We start from the raw sequence: 23,367 nt of genomic DNA, 5'->3' as shown, positions 1-23,367 counted from the left end.
CAGAAGCAGGATTCAAGCTCAGGCAGTCTGGATCTTCATCACTAAGTCATGGTGCTTGACACAGGGGCAGAAAGAGGGTGCTCTTCATGGCAAGACTCCCTTTGGGGATTCTAGATTCTTCTCTGTTGATATATACACCTGAGAGCACTCTAGTGTCATTTGTTTTTGGAATTTTTGAATTTTATTTTATATTTTTATACAGCAGGTTCTTATTAGTCATCAATTTTATACACATCAGTGTATACATGTCAATCCCAATAGCCCAATTCAGCACATCACCATCCCCAAACCCCCGCGGCTTACCCCTCTTGGTGTCCATACGTTTGTTCTCTACATCTGTGTCTCAACTTCTGCCCTGCAAACTGGTTCATCTGCACCATTTTTCTAGGTTCCACGTACATGTGTTAATATACAATATTAGTTTTTCTCTTTCTGACTTACTTCACTCTGTATGACACTCTCTAGATCCATCCACATCTCAACAAATGACTCAATTCCGTTCCTTTTTATGGCTGAGTAATATTCCATTGTATATACGTACCACATCTTCTTTATCCATTCATCCATCAATGGACATTTAGGTTGCTTCCATGACCTGGCTATTGTAAATAGTGCTGCAATGAACGTTGGGGTGCATGTGTCTTTTTGAATTATGGTTTTCTCTGGGTATATGCCCAGTAGTGGGATTGCTGGGTCATATGGTAATTCTATTTTTAGTTTTTTAAGGAACCTCCATATTGTTCTCCATAGTGGCTGTATCAATTTACATTCCCACCAGCAGTGCAAGAGTGTTCCCTTTTCTCCACACCCTCTCCAGCACTTGTTGTTTGTAGATTTTCTGATGATGCCCATTCTAACTGGTGTGAGGTGATACTTCACTGTAGTTTTGATTTGCATTTCTCTAATAATTAGTGATGTTGAGCAGCTTTTCATGTGCTTCTTGGCCATCTGTATGTCTTCTTTGGAGAAATGTCTATTTAGGTCTTCTGCCCATTTTTGGATTGGGTTGTTTGTTTCTTTAATATTGAGCTGCATGGGCTGTTTATATATTTTGAAGATTAATCCTTTGTCCATTAATTCTTTTGCAAATATTTTCTCCCATTCTGAGGGCTGTCTTTTAGTCTTGTTTATGGTTTCCTTTGCTGTGCAAAATCTTTGACGTTTCATTAGGTCCCATTTGTTTATTTTTGTTTTTATTTCCATTTCTCTAGAAGGAGGGTCAAAAGGATCTTGCTGTGATTTGTGTCAAATAATGTTCTTCCTATGTTTTTCTCTAAGAGTTTTATAGTGTCCTGTCTTACATTTAGGTCTCTAATCCATTTTGAATTTATTTTTGTGTATGGTGTTAGGGAGTGTTCTAATTTCATTCTTTTACATGTAGCTGTCCAGTTTTCCCAGCATCACTTATTGAAGAGACTCTCTTTTCTCCATTGTGTATTCTTGCCTCCTTTGCAATAGATTAGTTGACCATAGGAGTGTGGCTTTATCTCTGGGCTTTCTATCTTGTTCCATTGATCTATATTTCTATTTTTGTGCCAGTACCATATTGTCTTGATTATTGTAGCTTTGTAGTATAGTCTGAAGTCAGGGAGTCTGATTCCCCCTGTTCCGTTTTTCTCCCTCAAGACTGCTTTGGCTATTCGGGGTCTTTTGTGTCTCCATACAAATTTTAAGATTTTTTGTTCTAGTTCTGTAAAAAATGCCATTGGTAATTTGATAGGGATTGCATTGAATTTGTAGATTGCTTTGGGTAGTATAGTCATTTTCACAATATTGATTCTTCCAATCCAAGAACATGGTCTATCTCTCCATCTGTTGGTATCACCTTTAATTTCTTTCATCAGTATCTTATAGTTTTCTGCATACAGGTCTTTTGTTTCCCTAGGTAGGCTTATTTCTAGGTATTTTATTTTTTTCGTTACAATGGTAGATGGGAGTGTTTCTGTAATTTCTCTTTCAGAATTTTCATTACCGTATAGGAATGCAAGAGTTCTAATTTCTCTTGTGGTCAGAAACGATGCTAGATATGATTTCAATTTTCTTAAATTTACTGAGGCTTGATTTGTGACCCAAGATGTGATCTATCCTGGAGAATATTCCATGCGCACTTGAGAAGAAAGTGTAATCTGTTGTTTTTGGATGGAATGTCCTATAAATATCAATTAAATCTATCTGGTTTATTGTGTCATTTAAAACTTCTGTTTCCTCATTTATTTTTATTTTGGATGATCTGCCCATTGGTGTAAGTGAGGTGTTAAAGTCCCCTACTATTATTGTGTTACTGTCAATTTCCTCTTTTATAGCTGTTAGCAGTTGCCTTATGTATTGAGGTGCTCCTATGTTGGGTGCATATATATTTATAATTGTTATATCTTCTTCTTGGATTGATCCCTTGATCATTACGTAGTGTCCTTCCTTGTCTCTTGTAGCATTCTTTAAAGTCTATTTTTTTCTGATATGAGTATTGTTACTCCAGCTTTCTTTTGATTTCCATTTGCATGGAATATCTTTTTCCATCCCCTCACTTTCAGTCTGTATGTGTCCCTAGGTCTGAAGTGGGTCTCTTGTAGACAGCATATATATGAGTCTTGTTTTTCTTTCCATTCAGCAAGCCTGTGTCTTTTGGATGGAGCATTTAATCCATTCACATTTAAGGTAATTATCGATATGTATGTTCCTATAACCATTTTCTTAATTCTTTTGCATCTGTTTTCGTAGGTCCTTTTCTTCTCTTGTGTTTCCCACTTAGAGAACTTCCTTTAGCATTTGTTGTAGAGCTGGTTTGGTGGTGCTGAATTCTCTTAGCTTTTGCTTCTCTGTAAAGCTTTTGATTTCTCCATCGAATCTGAATGAGATCCTTGCTGGGTAGAGTAATCTTGGTTGTAGGTTCTTCCCTTTCATCACTTTAAGTATATCATGCCACTCCCTTCTGGCTTGTAGAGTTTCTGCTGAGAAATCAGCTGTTTACCTTATGAGTGTTCCCTTGTATGTTATTTGTCATTTTTCCCTTGTTGTTTTCAATAATTTTTCTTTGTCTTTAATTTTTGCCAATTTGATTACTATGTGTCTTGGCGTGTTTCTCCTTGGGTTTATCCTGTATGGGACTCACTACGCTTCCTGGACTTGGGTGCTATTTCCTTTCCCATGTTAGGGAAGTTTTTGACTCTAATCTCTTCAAATATTTTCTCTTGTCCTTTCCCTCTCTCTTCTCCTTCTGGGACCCCTATAATTCGAATGTTTGTGCATTTAATGTTGTCCCAACAGTCTCTTAGGCTGTCTTCATCTCTTTTCATTCTTTTTTCTTTATTATGTTCTGCAGCAGTGAATTCCACCATTCTGTCTTCCAGGTCACTTATCCGTTCTTCTGACTCAGTTATTCTGCTATTGATTCCTTCTAGTGTAGTTTTCATTTCAGTTATTGTATTGTTCATCTCTGTTTGATTGTTCTTTAATTCTTCTAGGTCTTTGTTAAATATTTCTTGCATCTTCTCGATCTTTTCCTCCATTCTTTTTCCGAGGTCCTGGATCATCTTCACTATCATTATTCTGAATTCTTTTTCTAGAAGGCTGCCTATCTCTACTTCATTTAGTTGTTTTTCTGGTGTTTTATCTTGTTCCTTCACCTGGTATATAGCCCTCTGCCTTTTCATCTTGTCTATCTTTCTGTGAATGTTGTTCTTGTTCCACAGGCTGCAGGACTGTAGTTCTTCTTACTTCTGCTGTCTGACATCTGGTGGATGAGGCTATCTAAGAGGACTGTGTAAGTTTCCTGATGGGAGGGGCTGGTGGTGGGTAGAGCTGCCTAGTGTCATTTAATCTTCATAATTCCTCAAAGTGGTAGAGGAATTTTATTTCATTTACCAACTAGAATCCTGAGGTTTAGCAGGTAAGTGACTTAGTCATGGTCATTTAGCTGGTTGGCAACAGAGCCTTGACTAGAACATGTTTCTTGATCCCTAGTTCAGGACACTTTTACTAACCATGCTATGAAGCCCCAGCCTCTGGACCTATGCAATTTTTTTGTTGTTGTTAACAACATGAGAATATTGGAATGGAAAGTAGTTACAGTTAGCCAACTGCTCCTTCTTATTAATCAGTTTACACCATGGACCTTCCACACCAAGACCTAGAGACCAGTAGAGTTATCTCTTGCCCTCACTCTTTCTTGCTCTGAGTTTTCTACCTTGCTTTTTATTGCTAGAAAAAGGGCAACTGGGTCAGTAGCCAAAAAAGTATTTAGTTTTTCAACAAATATTTAATAATCATCCATTAATTGTTAGGGAAATACTAGTGACCAAAAAAGACAAGGACTGCATGGCAATTATATTCTCATGGGGGTGCAAAGTGGGGAAGACAATAAGTAAATACACACATACAATGCTTTAGTAGTCAAAACTGCTATGAGGAAAAATAAAGTAAGACAAGGCCATAGGGAGTGATGGGAAGGAGACTGCTACTTAAACATGGTGTTTAAGAAAGCTCTCTCTGATGAGATGACATTGGAGCAGAGTTTCACAGTAAGGGAGTGCTAGAAACAGTGTAGAAAAGGAGGACAGCAAGTATAAAGTCTCTAAGGCAACAGCAGCTGGTTTGAAGAATGAGGAAGTCAGTATGGTTGGAGTGAGTAGGGGAGAGAAGGGTAGGAGAGGAGGCAGGAGAGCAGGGGCAGACCAGACAGGATCTAGTAGATGGTGGCAAAGTATATGAAAGGAGACTAGGGAGCCCCTCAAAACCCCAAATGTACACTGTCTTTGTTTTTAATAGACTCTAAGGGGAACTATGAGGTTTAAGTCTAAACACCCTCTTTGTTGTCATCAATATTTCATATTTCAAAATCTCTTTAGATTCCACCCAACACTTCTTAGTAAGTTTCCCTTGCTCAGCTTTGAAGAATTTGGATAATTCCCTCCTTACCACCCTTCCCCCACCAATACCTTCTATTTTAAAACAAAATCAAATAGTAGTTTTGCTTGACCCTCTAGCTATTATTCTATCTTATAACATTTCTTTCACTATTAAGCTTTTCCACTTCTTTACCACATATTCTATCCTCAATCCTCTGTACTCTGGGCTCCATTTGAATCATCTTAACTTGCACTACATTCTCAAGCACCATCAATAACCTCCTAATGGACAAATCTAGGGATCACTTTCAGTCTTTATCTTACTTGAAGACTGAATCATTAGACGTCAGTTACAGCCCCCTTCTTGAGATTTTTTGTCCTCCTGGATTTCATGATATTGTCCACTACTGGTTCCTCTCTTGCCACTCCTACCACTTGGTCTATTCAGTTTCTTTTGACAGTGCCTCTTTTAGAACTGTGAGCACTGTTCACAAGGCTCAGCCTTGGACTTCAGCCAACTCTTCCTGAGTGACCCTCTTCTTCAATCATCTCCTCTCCATAGATGATTCCTAAACCACTTGAATTTCAGTTTGATGGCAAATGACAGAGACTCAAAAAAAAAATTCCTTAAAGAAGAAAAAAGTTTATTTCTTGCTCATGTAAAATGTCTGGAGTTGGCAGTTCGGTTGGTAGAATAGTTCACAAGGTCATCAGGAATCCATACTTTTTCAGTCTTCCTGCGCCACAATTCTCAGTACTTGGCTTCCTCTTCTTGATCCAAAATGTCCAAGATCCAGTTGTCATGGCATTCCAGCCTGCGAGAGACAAGGAAGAGATGAAGAAAACAAAGCATCCTCTTCTTAAAGATATAAAAGTTGATACAATACTTTCAGTTTCATCCTATGGACCTGAACTTAGTCACATGACCAAACTGAGCTAGCAGAAGGCTGGGCAATGTAGTCTTTTTTTTTTTTTTTTAACATCTTTATTGGAGTATAATTGCTTTACAATGGTGTGTAAGTTTCCACTTTATAACAAATTGAATCAGCTATACATATACATATAACACCATATCTCTTCCCTCTTGCATCTCCCTCCCTCCCCCCCCCCCCTTATCCCACCCCTCTAGGTGGTCACAAAGCACCGAGCTGATCTCCCTGTGCTATGTGGCTGCTTCCCACTAGCTATCGGTTTTACATTTGATAGTGTATATATGTCCATGCCACTCTCTCACTTTGTCCCAGCTTACCCTTCCCCCTCCCATGTCCTCAAGTCCATTCTCTAGTAGGTCTGCGTCTTTATTCCCGTCCTGCGCCTAGGTTCTTCATGACCTTTTTTTCTTTCTTTTTCTTTTAGATTCCATATATATGTGTTACTAAGAATGGAGATGAAAACAAATATTGGAAAACAACTAGCAGATTCTGTCACAGCCCCCCAAATAATACTTTGAATCCATTAACTTTTCTTATCTTCCATCCTTCCAACTCCTTATTTAGATGGTCCACCATCATCTCACATTCAATATTTCTGATACTAAACTTGTCTTCTCCTTTTGACTTCTTTCAAGCATAAACTTAATCAATTTCCAGTAGCTATTAGTTTTCCACTGACATGAAGTAGACACTCAAAATATATTGTTGAATTCTGTGACATGCCTCCTTATTCCTTGCCTTTATTTGCGCTCTCTCTCAAATTCAGCCCTTCTTTTCCACTCTCATCATCATCCCCCGATTCATGCCCAGATGGCTACAATAGCCTATGAAATGGTTTCTTAAGCCCAGCTTCTCTTTCCTCTTATTCTTCCTACATGTTATTACCATACTACTATGACCCTAAAACATCATTTAATTTTTATTCTCAAAAACTTTAATAGCTCCCCTCTGCCTGTGGTGTAGACTTCAAACTCAGGGCTGTCCCAAATCTAAACAATTTATATCTCCAGCCTTATTGCTCTCTACTCTGTTATGCAAATCTATACTTATTCAACCTATATCACACATTCTCCTGCTTCTAAACTTCTATTCAGAACCTGAGGACCCGAGACACCAATCCTTTCCCTTTCTATCCAATAAAATTCTATTCACTCTTCAAGGTCTTCCTCAAATTCTATTTCCTCCAAGAAGTTTTCTCTAACAACTGCAGATCAAAGTGATCTCTCCCTTCTTTGAAATCCTACTGCAATTATTGTCTCTACCATTTGCTTAAATTTATCATTTACCACTTCATATTGTAAAGGAGATTTATGTGTGTCTGTGTGTGTGTCTCATTTCCCTAAGCATATATGAAATTTCTAAAAAAGACAAGGAAATTTTCTTGATCATAGACTTGCATAGTGCATTTCATAGTAAGTCCTTAAGACATTTTTGTGCCACAAATTCTCTCTGAAATTGAGTTTTCTTAAGGTCTCCTCCAACACTAATATAATGTTTGAGTCCCCTCAGCACCTAGAAATATAAATATTAGGGTTGGTTGATACGGAGATTCTTTTTTTAAAAGACTGAAGTCTTTAAGAGAAGAATAAAGGCCACCAAGTGGAGTGGTACTGAAAACTCTATCCCTCTTTGCTTTACTTGAATTAGCCCTTAATAATGGCTCTTCATACATTCTTCAGTATGGCCCTGGTGTCATGAAGGCCATCATAGAGAGGGACTAGGGAAGCCCTAAAGGGCATGTCCTAATTGTTAAGGTGAGGATGAGAATGAGAATCATTACTAACATTTATTTTGGTTTGATGGTTACCAGAGTTTCTACTCATACGATTTTCTGATCACTAATTAGATAGGCAATTTTTATAGTTATTATTTCCATTCTGTGGATGAAAATACTGAAACTCAGAAAAGTCTTCTGGTTTTATTAAGTTTGCCCAGCTCATAAGTAGAAGTACTAGCACCTATGTCTTCAAGCCTCCTTATCTTTCTGCTGCATGCTATGGTTTTGCAGCTGCCTCAGACCTCAGATGGAATGTCCAAAGGTGCATATTACGTTTGTGCAAGCCCTACACCTTTTCTCAGCAAGCCCAGGAATCTCATCCCCAACACCACAGCACAAAATAGCAACAGGGCTTCCACTAGCTTAACGTATCTGCCACCCCCACTGCCTTATCCTTTGATGCCCCAGCATCACTTCCTGAATGACTTGCTGCAGAAGACAAGACAAACTTCAAAAACAACACCACACACCAATCATTTTGTGACCACACAATTGTGTTCCTATTAAGAAAGCCTCAGCCTTAGCAAACTTCCCACCACTTCCTGGGGTTTGATAAGAGAATTATGAGTCTTCTCACACTGAACCTGAATCCAAAGAACAGAATGGAAATTAGGCACAAGGACCTGACTAAAAAAAAAAAATCCTTATGAGACGTGGGAGATCTGGCACCAGGACCAGCCATATAATTTGTGGAACCCAGTAGAACATGAAAATATGGGGTCCCTTCTTCAAATAATATTAAGAAGTTCAAAGTGACATGGCAGCATTAAATCAAGTTCAGGTCCTTCTGAGCTCAAGGCTCTGTACGACTGCACAGGTCACATGTCCATATCCGGCACATCCAAGAATTCAGGCTGGGAAACTCTAAGTGCCCCTCTACCCGACCTTATCAGCCCAGCGGAAGAGTTTTTCTGGGGAGAATTAATGTTCAAGGAATAGATTTTAATAAACTCTGACTCCTGTCACTGAAGGCAAGCTTAGTCTCTCCTGTTCCCCTAGTGGTTTGTTCCTTTTGCTTTTACCATTTAGTACTCATCATATTGTATTATTGTTTACTTGAATGCTCATGTGTCTTATTCTCTGGGCTGTGAGCTCCTCAGGGCTGCCACCATGTTCTATTCATCCCTGAGTCCCTAACACAGCATCTGACACTTAATTAGCACTTAATAAATGTTTGTAGATAGGGATCATTTGTGTCGCTCTTTCCCTCAGGGCCCTGTTATGTCTCATTCTGTACTTAGCCCACCCCACCTAAGTCACCACTCCTTGCCTGGGATATTCCTCCTAAGGGAAAATCTTGGATGTTCTGAAAGGAAAGACGTTTATATTAGAAGTCCCTGGCTCATTAAGGAGTTACTGTGTTGGAGAGCGGGGGTGGCCATAGTGAGACAGCACCATCAGGTTAAGAAATATCTTTGCTTTTCTGACACTTCAAAATGACTTGTATTCTCAATGACCTTTATTCTTGACCTCTTTTCTGTTTTTAATTAATTTATTTTTATTTTTGGCTGTGTTGGGTCTTCATTGCTGCTCATGCGCTTTCTCTAGTTGTGGCGAGCGGGGGCTATACTTCGTTGTGGTGCACAGGCTTCTCATTGTGGTGGCTTCTCTTTGTTGTGGAGCACGGGCTCTAGGAATGCGGGCTTCTGTAGTTGTGGCACATGGGCTCAGTAGTTGTGACACACGGGCTTAGTTGCTCCATGGCATGTGGGATCTTCCCAGACCAGGGCTCGGACCTGTGTCCCCTGCATTGGCAGGCAGATTCCTAACCACTGTGCCACCAGGGAAGCCCTATTCTTGCCCTCTTTATGCCAAGTCTGGATAAAATTTAGTGTCAGCCTGAACTCACTTACATGGGAAACTTTTGTTCTGTTCTTCGTGGCTTGCATGCAACCAGTACTCATCAGAATAGCCCTGTTACTCTTTATGGCTGAAGCCCTACTTGATTGGTCAGGGCCTGTATTTATTGGTTATTAAGCATTTTGAATATCATACATGCTGGCTTAATACACTATTTCACACTATATAGCTCAGTGAGAATAACAAAGTGATGAAAGAATAGAAGGAAAACGAGAAAAAACACCCTATAATTATATTGCCTTTCATTTTACAAACTATGTATTAAATCAATTTATCTTCATAAGGTAATAGAGGAGAAGAGAAAAAAATAAACATTTCATTTTTTTCCGTGTTAGATTTTAAAAGCATTCATCCTTCAGCTTTTACCCTAAAGTATTGCTGGATTCCCAGAACAAATCAAGTCCCCTTCTTATTCTCTCTCAAAGTACCATAACACTTAATACCATTTGCACTTATCCAATCAAACCAGTTCTCTTCATTTAACTGTTAAGTTCCAGAGAGCAGGAACTACGTCTATTTTTACTCACCATTGTACCCCCATCTCCTTACATCATGCTTTAAGGAGTAGATGCTCAACAAACTTTTGTATTATAATTAAATTAATAAATACCTGCCATAGTATCTGGAACAAAGCTGACCTTGAATACATACATTCATTCATTCATAAAAGTATAAATGAATAAACTAACTTTGCTTACTTCAGAAGTTGCTCCAAAAGATCCTAGGCAACACATAACTTAATTCCATTTATTAACTCATTCCACAAATATTTACTAAGCACCCACTATGTGTCAAGTACTTGTCTAAAGACTAGGGATATAGCAATGAACAAAAAAGCCCCCCCAAAATCACCAGCTTGGGGAATATTTACTCCAGAGCCTCTAAAGCACTCTCTGCCTATATCTTCTAGGAATAGAGGCATACGTGTAGCTCTCTATTTGCAAAGACCACAGTAGCCATCATAGGCTCTTGTCCCAGCTCTTTGACCACTTGGCAATATGACTTGGGAAAGAAAGAACATTTAATATCTCAGACCTCATGGAAATCTATGGCCTTCATCTCTCAAATTCCATCTAGCTCTCAGAGTCTATATGTCTAGATAAATAAATTTTAATGAAATGGATCGCTTAAAATTCACTGGGAAACTTAGTTTTTGAAAGAGAATCCTTTAGAATATTTAGCCATCATATTAAATATATTTAAAGCAGAATGCCCCCACAAAAAAGAAGATATCATCAAGAAACTGGATGAGCGGCTCCTTGGGGAGATCCAAACCTGGGGGAACAGGGAATTCTAAAAGGTGCAACAGTCAAATGGTTATGATTTTCTATTTATGTCCTCAGGTCTGGAAGCAGCTGGAAGTGACACAGACATCTTCATGGTGAATGGGATTCTGGGGGAGTTAGTTACTTTCCCCTTAAATATCCAACAATCACAGAAAGTTATCAGCATTTCTTGGAATTCCAAAACATCTGTCGCTTTTGTAACACCAGGAAACTCAGGAGCAGCACCCACAATTTCCATAACCCACCAAAATTACCATAAACGAATAAATGTCTCAGGTCAGAACTATAACCTGGAGCTCAGAAATCTGAGGTTGGAAGACTCAGGGATCTACAAAGCCGACATAAATGTAATGACCTCTGAAATGATCACCACCACCACTAGGTGCTACAATCTTCAAGTCTATCGTAAGTTGTGGGAAGACAGAGGGCTTGTTTTTTTATTTTTACTTTGCAATTTGCTGTCTAAAGAACACTTTTATTTCTGACAGCTGGGTTCTCTAAATCTTTTTATACTTATAAATACTTACATAAATATATCAGTACTTAAGAGGATGTGGCTTTGTTTGCTTTTAGCTATGTACTCTTCCTGTGGACCTTGTTTCCCTTTTCTATAAAATGTAAATAATCATACTATTTATTTCCCATAGTTATTGTGAAGATCAAGTAAGACAGTGTATGCAAAGTACTTTTTAAAAACCTTTTTATTTTGAAATAATTATAGTTGCATAGAAAGGTGTAAAGAAATGTATAGGGAGGGCCTGTGTGCATTTCACCCCCACCTCTCCCAATGATAACATTTTACATAACTAGAGTACAATATCAAAACCAGGAAATCGACATTGGTACAATCTGTAGAGCTTATTTATTGAATAGATTTCACCAGTTATATAGGCACTTATTTATGTGTATGTGTGTAGCTCTGTACAATTTATTCACATAAATAGCCTTATGTAAACACTACCATAATCAAGATACTTAACTGTACCGATGTCACAAGATTCCTTCATCCCTTTATAGTCACTCATTGCCACCCACTTTCCCCTCCCAAACTCCTGGAAGACATTAATCCATTCTTCATATCTAAAATTATGTTACTTCACAAATGTTACATAGATAGAATCATGCAGTATGCAAGCTTTGGAGATTGGCTTTTTTCATTCAGCATAATTTCTTTGAGCCATCCTAATTGTTGCAAGTATCAACAGGTTATATATTTTTATTGTTGGATAGTATTTCATGGTACAGATGTACTACTTTGTTTAACTATTCACCTATTGAGGGATATATTAGTTGTTTCTAGTTTGGGGGTTATTACAAATAAAACTGCTATGAATATTTGTGTACAAGTTTCTGCATGAAGTAAGTTTTTGTTTCTTTAAGATAAATGTCCAAGAATGAAATCATATGGTAAGTCCATTTGTCTTTCTTTAAATGGTTTATTGTGATAAAATATACATAACATTTAACATGTTAATCATTTTTAAGTGTAACATTCAGTGGCACTAAGTACGTTTACATTGTTGTGCAATCATCACCACTTTTCAACTCCAGAAATTGTTTTCCCCTTTTAGATAGATTCTATTTTTTAGAGCAGTTCAAGGTTCATACAAAAGTTTAGTAAAAAGTACGGAGTTCCCATATGCACCCTGCCTCCTACGACATACATAGCCTCCTACATTATCTACATCCCCCACCAGAATGATATATTTATTACAATTAATAATGTACATTGATACATCGTTAGCAACCAAAGTCCACAGTTTACATTAGGGTTCACTCTTGGTGTTATACATTCTATGGGTAATGACAAATATATAATGACATTTATCCACCATGACAGTATCATTTAGAATAGTTTCACTGCCCTAAAATCCCTCTGTGTTCTGTTATTCATCCCTCCCCCCAAGCCCTGGCAACCACTGATCTTACTGTCTCCATGGTTTTGTCTTTTTCAGAATGTCATGTAGTTGGAATCAAACAGTATGTAACCCTTTCAGGTTGGCTTCGTCCAACCTGCATTTAAGTTATCTTCGTATCTTTTCATGGCTTCATAGCTCTCTCCAGAACTTTTGAGTCATTTTTAGTGTTAAAAGGATTGCCAAATTATTTTGCATTCCCCCCAAAAATGTACGAATGATCAGTATCTCCACATCCTCACAGCATTTAGTGTTGTCACTGTTATTTTGGTCATTCTGATGAGTAGTATATTTCATTTTGGTTTTTAATTTTAATTTCTCCAGTAGCTAATGCAAAGTGCCTTTAAAAGGTAAAATATTAGTACTGTTATCATCACTAAAATTACGCAGTTCACTAGGAGATGTGTGTGGTGTGTTACGCAATGCTACTCAAAGTGTGGTCTGTGTGCTGGCAACATCAGCATCACCTGGGAACTTATTGGAAATGCAAATTCTCAGGCCACAATCCTTACCATTGGTGGTGAAGCCCAGGAATCTGTGTTTTAACATTCTCTCTGAACTATTCCTATGTGTGCTGAAGTTTGAGAAGTGCTAATCTAGAACTGCTCTGTCCAACATGGTAGTCAGTAGCTACATGTAGCTATTAAGTATTTGAAATGTGGTGAGTACAAATTGAAATGTGCTCTAAGTGTAAAATACACACTAGATTTAGCATCAATAAAGAAACCCATAAAATATCTTATTAATCAATTTTATATTGGTTCCAGGTTAAGATAACATTTTGGATATATTGAGTTAAATAAAATACATTATTACATCACCTGTTTATTTTCACTACTTTTAATGTGGCTATTAGAAAAATTTAAATTACATAAGTGATTAACATTTTATTTCAGCACTAATTTATAGCATAGAGAATATTTGAGCCATGTCTCAAGGATTTTACTGTCCATCTGCCCCACAGCAGAAAAACACAGAAATGCGACTAATAGATAAAATTCAGTTATACAGTTAATCCACTAAAGTTCAAGCTCCATAAAGGCAGAGACTGGTATATGATACACTTCATGTTCCCAGCTCCTACCTTGCCAGGCACATAGTGGGTGCTGCAGAAGTATTTGTTGAATGGAAAAGTGAATTAATCATAATAGTCCCAGGTCCTAATACAGTGCCTGACAATTGTAAGTGCTCAATTAATATAGCGTAATTCAATCAGGTTGCATCTGGATAGGACGCATACTGTAAAGAGCATTAATGTCAGAATTAGAACCCTTGCCAACTGTGTGACCCTGGCAAAGTTGTTTACCTTGTCTGGGCCTAAATTTCCTTATCTATAGAATGTAGATTGTAATAGGTGGGATTAATTGAGATAGTGTTAGTTGAGCTCCTAGTACAGTGCAAGCTTTAAAGTAGATGCTCAATAACTAGCTGTTGTTATTAATTTTTTAACCCTTGTCCCCTTTGTAGATTCTAGTTAGGAAGAACTTCCTAGATGAAGAAGGCTCTGAACTGGGCATGAGCGACAGAGTCAAAGAACCATACCCAAGTGTGGACACTTCAGAAAACATCTGACTCATTCAAGAACTTTGGCTGAGAAAATATAGAGGGCGTTCAATCTTATGATGTTTGTTTTCATCCCGTTATATGTTTAGTTTTACCCACTCAGTATTTAGGGGGTGTTAAACCATCTGCAATTAGGGCAGACTACTGTAAAATCTTAGAGAAAGTCCATACAACAAAATCTGCACTTTTTGGGTAGTTAGCTGAGAAGATAAAGAGAAAGAAACTGACATTTAATGAACACTATTTGTATGGCATTCTACCACCTAATTTTTTAAAATACATAAAGATTATACATATTTAGGCAATATATGCACAAACAGAGCAAAAGATAATACAATGAAATGCAACTCTTCCTTTTCAGAGGCAGTCACTATTGCCAGTTTATTTTGCTTCTTCAGTAGAAAATTAAAGTACATATAAGCATAAATAGATTGATGCTGGATAGATAGATAGATAGATAGATAGATAGATAGATAGATAGATAGATAGATAGATAGATGATAGATGGATAGTAGAGTGGTCTTTATATATAATAGCTCATCTAATCCTCACAACCACCCTAGCTAGAGAAAATTGTTGTCCCCGTGTTATAATTGAGGAAACCAAAGCTCAGTGCAGCTGGATACCTTCTCCACCATTCCATAGTTAGAGAACAGTGGAGCCTGGATTCTGAACCTAGTCTCCAATGGCTTCTCCACACTTTTACTTGGGAGGATGAAGGCCTGTCAGCCACAACCCTGACCTTCTCTGCCCGTCAGCTTTGTGTAGGTAACATCTCTGTTCCTGCAGAGAAAAATGAGATGGAATCCTATTCTTCACCACTATCCCCCACCTTGACACCCACAAAAAAAAAGGTCTTTTTAAAAATAAGTGAACAACAAGCAGAGACTTCAACACTGTTGTAAATCAAATTTCTACGGAAACACACACACACCATTTGGTTCCTTTTTCACTATACATATCTGTATCTATCACTGTTATAGCTGATCAAGGTCTCTACTCCAAACTTCTTTAGAAGCTCTTTGGCAAGTTATCACTAATTCTGATTTGGAATGGTTCCCTCTAAGAGACTCTTAGGACCAGAGTATCTGGTTAGGTTGGAATCAAAGACTTTACAGCTCTTAGTTCCCATGTTCTACTCCCTCACATGTACAGACAAATGGTTCCTATATTTACAGTGCTGAATTTATTGCCTTTACAGACTTCACATTAATTAGAAAGTTATGTGCCAGTTCCTTCCTCTATTTCCTCTCTCACATGGCAATAGTGGGAGGAGCAAACCACACTGCAGCAGTTTCAACAAGAATGAACTAAACTTATCAGCTCTGAATGTAGTCCTTTTCTTATTTCCTGGTAAAAGGTTTTTCCTTTCCTTCTGCCAGCTCCAGATCTAGATATTGCCTCAACTTATATATAATTGGGTTTTTGGTAACCCTTTACTACCTACAACTTTTATCATTTACTTTTTCTTTGCTTTAGTAAAAACATTTTTTAAATGAACTTTTATTTTTTTATTAGTTAAACATCTTTATTGGAGTATAATTGCTTCACAATGGTGTGTTAGTTTCTGCTTTATAACAAAGTGAATCAGCTATACATATACATACATCCCCATATGTCCTCCATCGTGTGGCTTTCTCCCACCCTCCCTATCCCACCCCTCTAGGTGGTCACAAAGCACCGAGCTGATCTCCCTGTGCTATGCGGCTGCTCCCCACTAGCTATCTTTTTTATGTTTGGTTGTGTATATATGTCCATGCCACTCTCTCACTTTGTCACAGCTTACCCTTCCCCCTGCCCATATCCTCAAGTCCATTCTCTAGTAGGTCTGTGTCTTTATTCCCGTCTTACTCTTAGGTTCTTCATGACATTATTTTTACTTAGATTCCATATATATGTGTTAGCATACGGTATTTGTCTTTCTCTTTCTGACTTACTTCGCTCTGTATGACAGACTCTAGGTCCATCCACTTCACTACAAATAACTCAATTTCGTTTCTTTTTATGGCTGAGTAATATTCCATTGTATATATGTGCCACATCTTCTTTATCCATTCATCCAATGATGGACACTTAGGTTGTTTCCATGTCCTGGTTATTGCAAATAGAGCTGCAATGAACATTGTGGTACATGACACTTTTTGAATTATGGTTTTCTCAGGGAATATGCTCAGTAGTGGGATTGCTGGGTTGTATGGTAGTCCTATTTTTAGTTCTCTGAGGAACCTCCATACTATTCTCCATAGTGGCTGTATCAATTTAAATTCCCACCAACAATGCAAGAGGGTTCCTTTTCTCCACACACTCTCCAGCATTTATTGTTTGTAGATTTCTTTGATGATGGCCATTCTGACTGGAGTGAGGTGATACCTCATTGTAGTTTTGATTTGCATTTCTCTAATGATTAGTGATGTTGAGCATTCTTTCACGTGTTTGTTGGCAATCTGTGTATCTTCTTTGGAGAAATGTCTATTTAGGTCTTCTGCCCATTTTTGGATTGGGTTGTTTGTTATTTTGATATTGATTTGCATGAGCTGCTTATAAATTTTAGAGGTTAATCCTTTGTCAGTTGCTTCATTTGCAAATATTTCCTCCCATTCTGTGGGTTGTCATTTCGTCTTGTTTATGGTTTCCTTTGCTCTGCAAAAGCTTTGAAGTTTCATTAGGTCCCATTTGTTTATTTTTTGTTTTTATTTCCATTTCTCTAGGAGGTGGGTCAAAAGGACCTTGCTGTGATTTATGTCATAGATTGTTCTGCCTATGCTTTCCTCTAAAGTTTTATAATGTCTGTCCTTACATTTAGATCTTTAATACATTTTGAGTTTATTTTTGTATATGGTGTTAGGGAGTGCTCTAATTTCATTCTTTTACATGTAGTTGTCTGGTTTTCCCAGCATCACTTATTGAAGAGGCTGTCTTTTCTCTATTGTATATTCTTGCCTCCTTTATCAAAGTTAAGGTGACCATATGTGCATGGGTTTATGTCTGGGCTTACTGTCCTGTTCCATTGATCTATATTTCTGTTTCTGTGCAAGTACCATACTGTCTTAATTACTGTAGCTTTGTAGTGTAGTCTGAAGTCTGGGAGCCTGATTCCTCCAGTTCCGTTTTTCTTTTCTGAAGATTGCTTTGGCTATTCAGGTCTTTTGTGTTTCAGTACAAATTTTGAAAATCTTTTTCTAGTTCTGTGAAAAATGCCATTTGTAATTTGATAGGGATTGCATTGAATCTGTAGATTACTTTGGGTAGTAGAGTCATTTTCACAATGTTGATTCTTCCAATCCAAGAACATTGTATATCTCTCCATCTGTTCGGCTTTTTTTGTTTGTTTTTTTGTTGTTGTTGTTGTTTTTGCAGTACGCGGGCTTCTCACTGTTATGGCCTCTCCCATTGCGGAGCACAGGCTCTGGATGCAGGCTCAGCAGCCATGGCTCACAGGCCAGCCGCTCCACGGCATGTGGGATCTTCCCGGACCAGGGCACGAACCCGTGTCCCCTGCATTGGCAGATGGACTCTCAACTACTGTGCCACCAGGGAAGCCCTCTCCATCTGTTTGAATCATGTTCAATTTCTTTCATCAGTGTCTTATACTTTTCTGCATAGAGATCTTTTGTCTCCTTAGGTAGGTATATTCCTAGGTATTTTATTCTTATTTTTACAATGGTAAATGTGAGTGTTTCCTTAATTTCTCTTTCAGATTTTTCATCTTTAGTGTATAGGAATGCAAGAGATTTCTGTGCATTAATTTTGTATCCTGCTACTTTACCAAATTCATTGATTAGCTCTAGTAGTTTTCTGGTGGTATCTCTAGGATTCTCTATGTATAATATCATGTCATCTGCAAACAGTGACAGCTTTATTCTTCTTTTCTGATTTGGATTCCTTTTATTTCTTTTTCTTCTCTGATTGCTGTGGCTAAAACTTCCAAAACTATGTTGAATAATAGTGGTGAGAGTGGACAATCTTCTCTTCTTCCCACTCTTAGAGGAAATGGTTTCAGTTTTTCACCACTGAGAACTATGTTGGCTGTGGGTTTGTCATATATGACCTTTATTATGTTGAAATAAGTTCCCTCCATGCTTACTTTCTGGAGGGCTTTTATCATAAATGGGTGTTGAATTTTGTCAAAAGCTTTTTCTACATCTCTTGAAATGATCATATGGTTTTTCTCCTTCTATTTGCTAATATGATTTATCACATTGATTGATTTGCATATATTGAAGAATCCTTGCATTCCTGGGATAAACCCCGCTTGATCATGGTGTATGATCATTTTAATGTGCTGTTGAATTCTGTTTGCTAGTATTTTGTTGAGGATTTTTGCAACTGTGTTCATCAGTGATATTGGCCTGTACTTTTATTTCTTTGTGACATCTTTGGTTTTAGTATCAGGGTGATGGTGGCCTTGTAGAATGAGTTCATCAGTGTTCCTCCTTCTGCTATATTTTGGAAGAGTTTGAGGAGGATAGGTGTTAGCTCTTCTCTAAATGTTTGATAGAATTTTCCTGTAAAGCCATCTGGTCCTGGGCTTTTGTTTGTTGCAAGATTTTTAATCACAGTCTTAATTTCAGTGCTTGTGATTCATTTATTTATACTTTCTATTTCTTCCTGGATCAGTCTCAGATGGTTGTGCTTTTCTAAGAATTTGTCCCTTTCTTCCTGGTTGTCCATTTTATTGGCATATAATTGCTTGTAGTAATCTCTCATGATCCTTTGTATTTCTTCAGTGTCAGTTATTACTTCTTTTTCATTTCTAATTCTATTGATTTGAGTCTTCCCCCTTTTTTTCCTGAATGAGTCTGGCTAATGGTTTCTCAATTTTGTTTACCTTCTCAAAGGACCAGCTTTTAGTTTTACTGATCTTTGCTCTTGTTTCCTTCATTTCTTTATCATTTATTTCTGATCTGATCTTAATGATTTCTTTCCTTCTGCTAACTTTGGAGTTCTTTTGTTCTTCTTTCTCTAATTGCTGTAGGTGTAAGGTTAAGTTGTTTATTTGAGATGTTGCTTGTTTCTTCAGGTAGGATTGTATTGCTATAAACTTCCCTCATAACACTGCTTTTGCTGCATCCCATAAGTTTTGGGTTATCATGTTTTCATTGTCATTTGTTTCTAGGTATTTTTTGATTTCCTCTTTGATTTTTTCAATGATCTCTTGGTTATTAAGTAGTGCATTGTTTAGCCTCCATGTGTTTGTATTTTTTACGGATTGTTTCTTTTAATTGATATCTAGTCTTATAGTGTTGTAGTCGGAAAACACACTTGATATGATTTCAATTTTCTTGAATTTACCAAGGCTTGATTTGTGACCCAAGATGTGATATATCTTGGAGGATGTTCCCTGAGCACATGAGAAGAAAGTGAAATCTGCTGTTTTGGGAAGGCATGTCCTATAAATATCAATTAAGTGCATCTTCTTTACTGTATCATTTAAAGCTTGTGTTTCCTTATTTACTTACATTTTATATGATCTGTCCATTGGTGAAAGTGGGGTGTTAAAGTTCCCTACTATGATTCTGTTGCTGTCAATTTCCCCTTTTATGGCTGTTAGCAGTTGCCTTACATATTGAGGTGCACCTATGTTGGGTGCATAATTATTTACAATTGTTATATCTTCTTCTTGGATTGATCCCTTGATCATTATGTAGTGTCCTTCTTTGTCTCTTGTAATATTCTTTATTTTAAAGTCTATTTTGTCTGACATGAGAATTGCTACTCCAGCTTTCTTTTGATATCCATTTTCATGGAATATCTTTCCATCCCCTCACTTTCAATGCGTATGTATCCCTAGGTCTGAAGTGGGTCTCTTGTAGACAGCATATATAAGGGTCTTGTTTTTGTATGCATTCAGCCAGTCTATGACTTTTGGTTGGAGCATTGAATCCATTTACATTTAAGGTAATTATCCATATGTATGTTCTGTTACCAGTTTCTTAATTGTTTTTGGGTTTGTTATTGTACATCTTTTCCTTCTCTTGAGTTTCCTGCTTAATGAAGTTCTTTTAGCATTTGTTGTAAAGCTGGCTTGGTGGTGCTGAACTCTTTTAGTTTTTGCCTGTCTGTAAAGCTTTAAATTTCTCTGTTGAATCTGAATGAGATCCTTGCTGGGTAGAGTAATCTTGGTTGTAGGTCTTTCCCTTTCATTAATTTAAATATGTCCTGCCAGTGCCTTCTGGCTTGCAGAGTTTCTGCTGAAAGATCAGCTGTTAACCTTGTGGAGATTCCCTTGTATGTTATTTGTTGTTTTTCCCTTGCTGCTTGTAATATTTTTTTCTTTGTATTTAATTTTTAATAGTTTGATTAATATGTGTCTTGGCATGTTTCTCCTTGGATTTATCCTGTATGGGACTCTCTGTGCTTCCTGGACTTGATTGATTATTTCCTTTCCTGTATTAGGGAAGTTTTCAACTATAATCTCTTCAAATATTTTCTCAGTCCCTTTCTTTTTCTCTCCTTATTCTGGGACCCCTATAATTTGCATGTTGGTGCCTTTAATGTTGTCCCAGAGGTCTCTGAGTCTGTACTCAATTCTTTTCTTTCTTTTTTCTTTATTCTGCTCTGAAGTAGTTATTTCCACTATTTTACCTTCCTGGTCACCTATCCATTCTTCTGCCTCAGTTATTCTGCTATTGATTCCTTCTAGAGAATTTTTGATTTCATTTATAGTGTTGTTCAACATTGTTTGTTTGCTGTTTAGTTCTTCTAGGTCCTTGTTAAATGTTTCTTGTATTTTCTCCATTCTTTTTCCAGGATTTTGGATCATCTTTACTATCATTATTTTGAATTTTTTTTCAGGTAGACTGCCTACTTCCTCTTCATTTGTTTGGTCTGGTGGGTTTTTACCTTGCTCTTTCATCTGCTGTGTGTTTTTCTGTCTTCTCATTTTGCTTCACTTACTGTGTTTGGGGTCTCTTTTTCACAGGCTGCAGGTTCGTAGCTCCCATTGTTTTTGGTGTCTGTCCCCAGTGGCTAAGTTTGGTTCAGTGGGTTGTGTAGGTTTCCTGGTGGAGGGGACTAGTGCCTGTGTTCTGGTGGATGAGGCTGGATCTTGTCTTTCTGGTGGGCACGACTGTATCTGGTGGTGTGTTTTGCAGTGCCTGTGACCTTATTATGATTTTAGGCAGCCTCTCTGCTACTGGGTGGGGTTGTGTTCGTGTCTCGGTAGTTGTTTGGCATAGGGTGTCCAGCACTGTAGCTTTCTCATCATTGAATGGAGTGGGTCTTAGCATTGAGATGGAGATCTCTGGGAGAGCCTTTACTGTTTGATACTACATGGAGCTGGGAGGTCTCTGGTGGACCCATGTCCTGAACTCAGCTCTCCCACCTCAGAGGCACAGACCTGACACTCAGCTGGAGCAACAAGACCCTGTCAGCCTCATGGCTCAGAAGAAAAGGGAGAAAAAAAGGAAGAACGAAAAAATAAAATAAAGTTATTAATATAAAAAATAATTATTAACATTAGAAAAAATTTAAAAAGTAATAAAAAAAGAAAAAAAAAGAAAGAAAGAAGAGAGCAACCAAACCAAAAAACAAATCCACCAATGATAACAAGCACTAAAATCTATACTAAAAAAAAAAAAAAAGAAAAGAAAGAAACCGGACAGACAGAACGCTAGGTCAAAGCTATACAGACAAGATCACACCAAGAATCATACACATACACACTCACAAAAAGAGGAAAAGGAAAAAAATACATATATCTTTTGAGAAGTCTGAGGTCTTCTGCCAACGTTCAATAGCTAGGTGTTCTGTAGGAGTTGTTCCACATGTAGATGTATTTCTGATGTATTTGTGGGGAAGAAGGTGATCTCCACGTCATACTCCTCCTCCATCTTGAAGATGTCCCCCCTTTCAAATGCTTTGTTGAGCATTTATATTCCTAGCCAACATATGGTTGCAACTGATGAAGGAACCAACATGAGGAGTGGATAAACACAACCAACATATATATTGCTTGCTATTTTCATTTAAGTTCAGTAATAAGAAAAAAGTGATTGAACAAAGACATATATTGGAACTTCACTTGTTCATCAATGACGTGAGCAACTTCTTTGCTGAACTGGATAGTGGTTTTCCAATGCTGGAAGAACATTTCCAATTTTTTGTGTGCTATTCACAATATAATGGCTACAGACAGGATGCATTGTTATTTTAATCTGCTTCAGTACCCTCTCCTCCATTGCTTTCTTAAGTCTAGTGTGACAATCAAGAAAACAATAAGTCAAGCCCTAGTTTGCAGCATTTGCCAATTTCTTTGGTGTAAATACTCCCACTTTGGTTGATTTTAAGACCTGCAGAGTTGGGAAGGTTTTGTATTGATACATCATTACAAGGGATAGATACAATAGATGTAAATAACCTCTAGAGCATAGATTATAGTAAATTGTCCAAAAAAAATTAGTAAGTGATGAGTTTTGAAGAGTTATTAGACTTGTTTTTAATATAATTTATTTCATTGTAAGTTTTTAACATCCATCATGAAAATTTCTGAAAATTTAACAGTTGACTCGCACAAGCTGGTATAGGCCAGCTCCAGCTTACCACTGGCTCATGTGTTTTCTCCTCATAGGTCGGCTTGGAAAGCCAAAAATTACTCAGAGTTTAATGACATCTGTGAATAGGACCTGCAATGTCACACTGACATGCTCTGTCGAGAAAGAAGAAAAGAATGTGACATACAGTTGGAGTCCACTGGGGGAAGAAGGCAATGTTCTTCGAGTCTTCCAGACCCCTGACAACCAAGAGCTGACTTACACGTGTACAGCATGGAACCCTGTCAGCAACAATTCTGACTCCATCTCTGCCCAGCAGCTCTGTGCAGGTAACCATCTCTGTCCATCTCTCCTGGAGTCTCAGAAATCACTCTAACCTGCTGCAAGGCCTGAATCGGCCCTAGTTCTCCAGGGAAATGTGCCTCCCTTATGCCAGGGCTGGACTCAGGGGAATTCTCTTCCCAAGAAGCCCTGGAAAAGAATCCAAAGTCTTCTGGGTGATGCCGGGCATTTCAGGGTGTTCTGAAGCAGCCACCGCTCAGCTCCCCAATTCAGTTTCTGATCTTGACCTTTAATAGCAGGAAGTAGAGTTTCCCTCGGAGCTTTGGCACTCCCCTCTATCCATATTGAGTGTCCTTCAGGGGAGTGCCCCTGAATGTGGACAAGCTTGCCCAGCCTCTAAGGCATATTTCCTGAG

General features: G+C 37.9%; 1 protein-coding gene across 4 annotated transcripts in view; it reads left to right on the top strand.

The window, feature by feature from the left end:
• Window positions 1-23,367, top strand: part of CD84 (CD84 molecule) — a 39,340-nt gene that overhangs the window by 5,760 nt on the left and 10,213 nt on the right. For all 4 annotated transcript variants that reach the window (XR_010941170.1, XM_067728351.1, XM_067728350.1 and 1 more), the window contains exons 2-3: window positions 10,757-11,104; window positions 22,748-22,999. Coding sequence is in view for 3 of the 4 variants with exons in the window: in XM_067728351.1 (XP_067584452.1) it covers window positions 10,757-11,104; window positions 22,748-22,999 (600 nt within the window). In the remaining variant the exon portion in view is untranslated. The remainder of the gene's footprint in view (window positions 1-10,756; window positions 11,105-22,747; window positions 23,000-23,367) is intronic.

Source organism: Pseudorca crassidens, chromosome 2 (genome assembly GCF_039906515.1).
Source record: "Pseudorca crassidens isolate mPseCra1 chromosome 2, mPseCra1.hap1, whole genome shotgun sequence".
Classification (NCBI taxonomy): Eukaryota; Metazoa; Chordata; class Mammalia; order Artiodactyla; family Delphinidae; genus Pseudorca; species Pseudorca crassidens.
The sequence above is the reverse complement of the archived record's forward strand: the minus strand, read 5'-3'. Positions and strand labels throughout refer to the sequence as shown.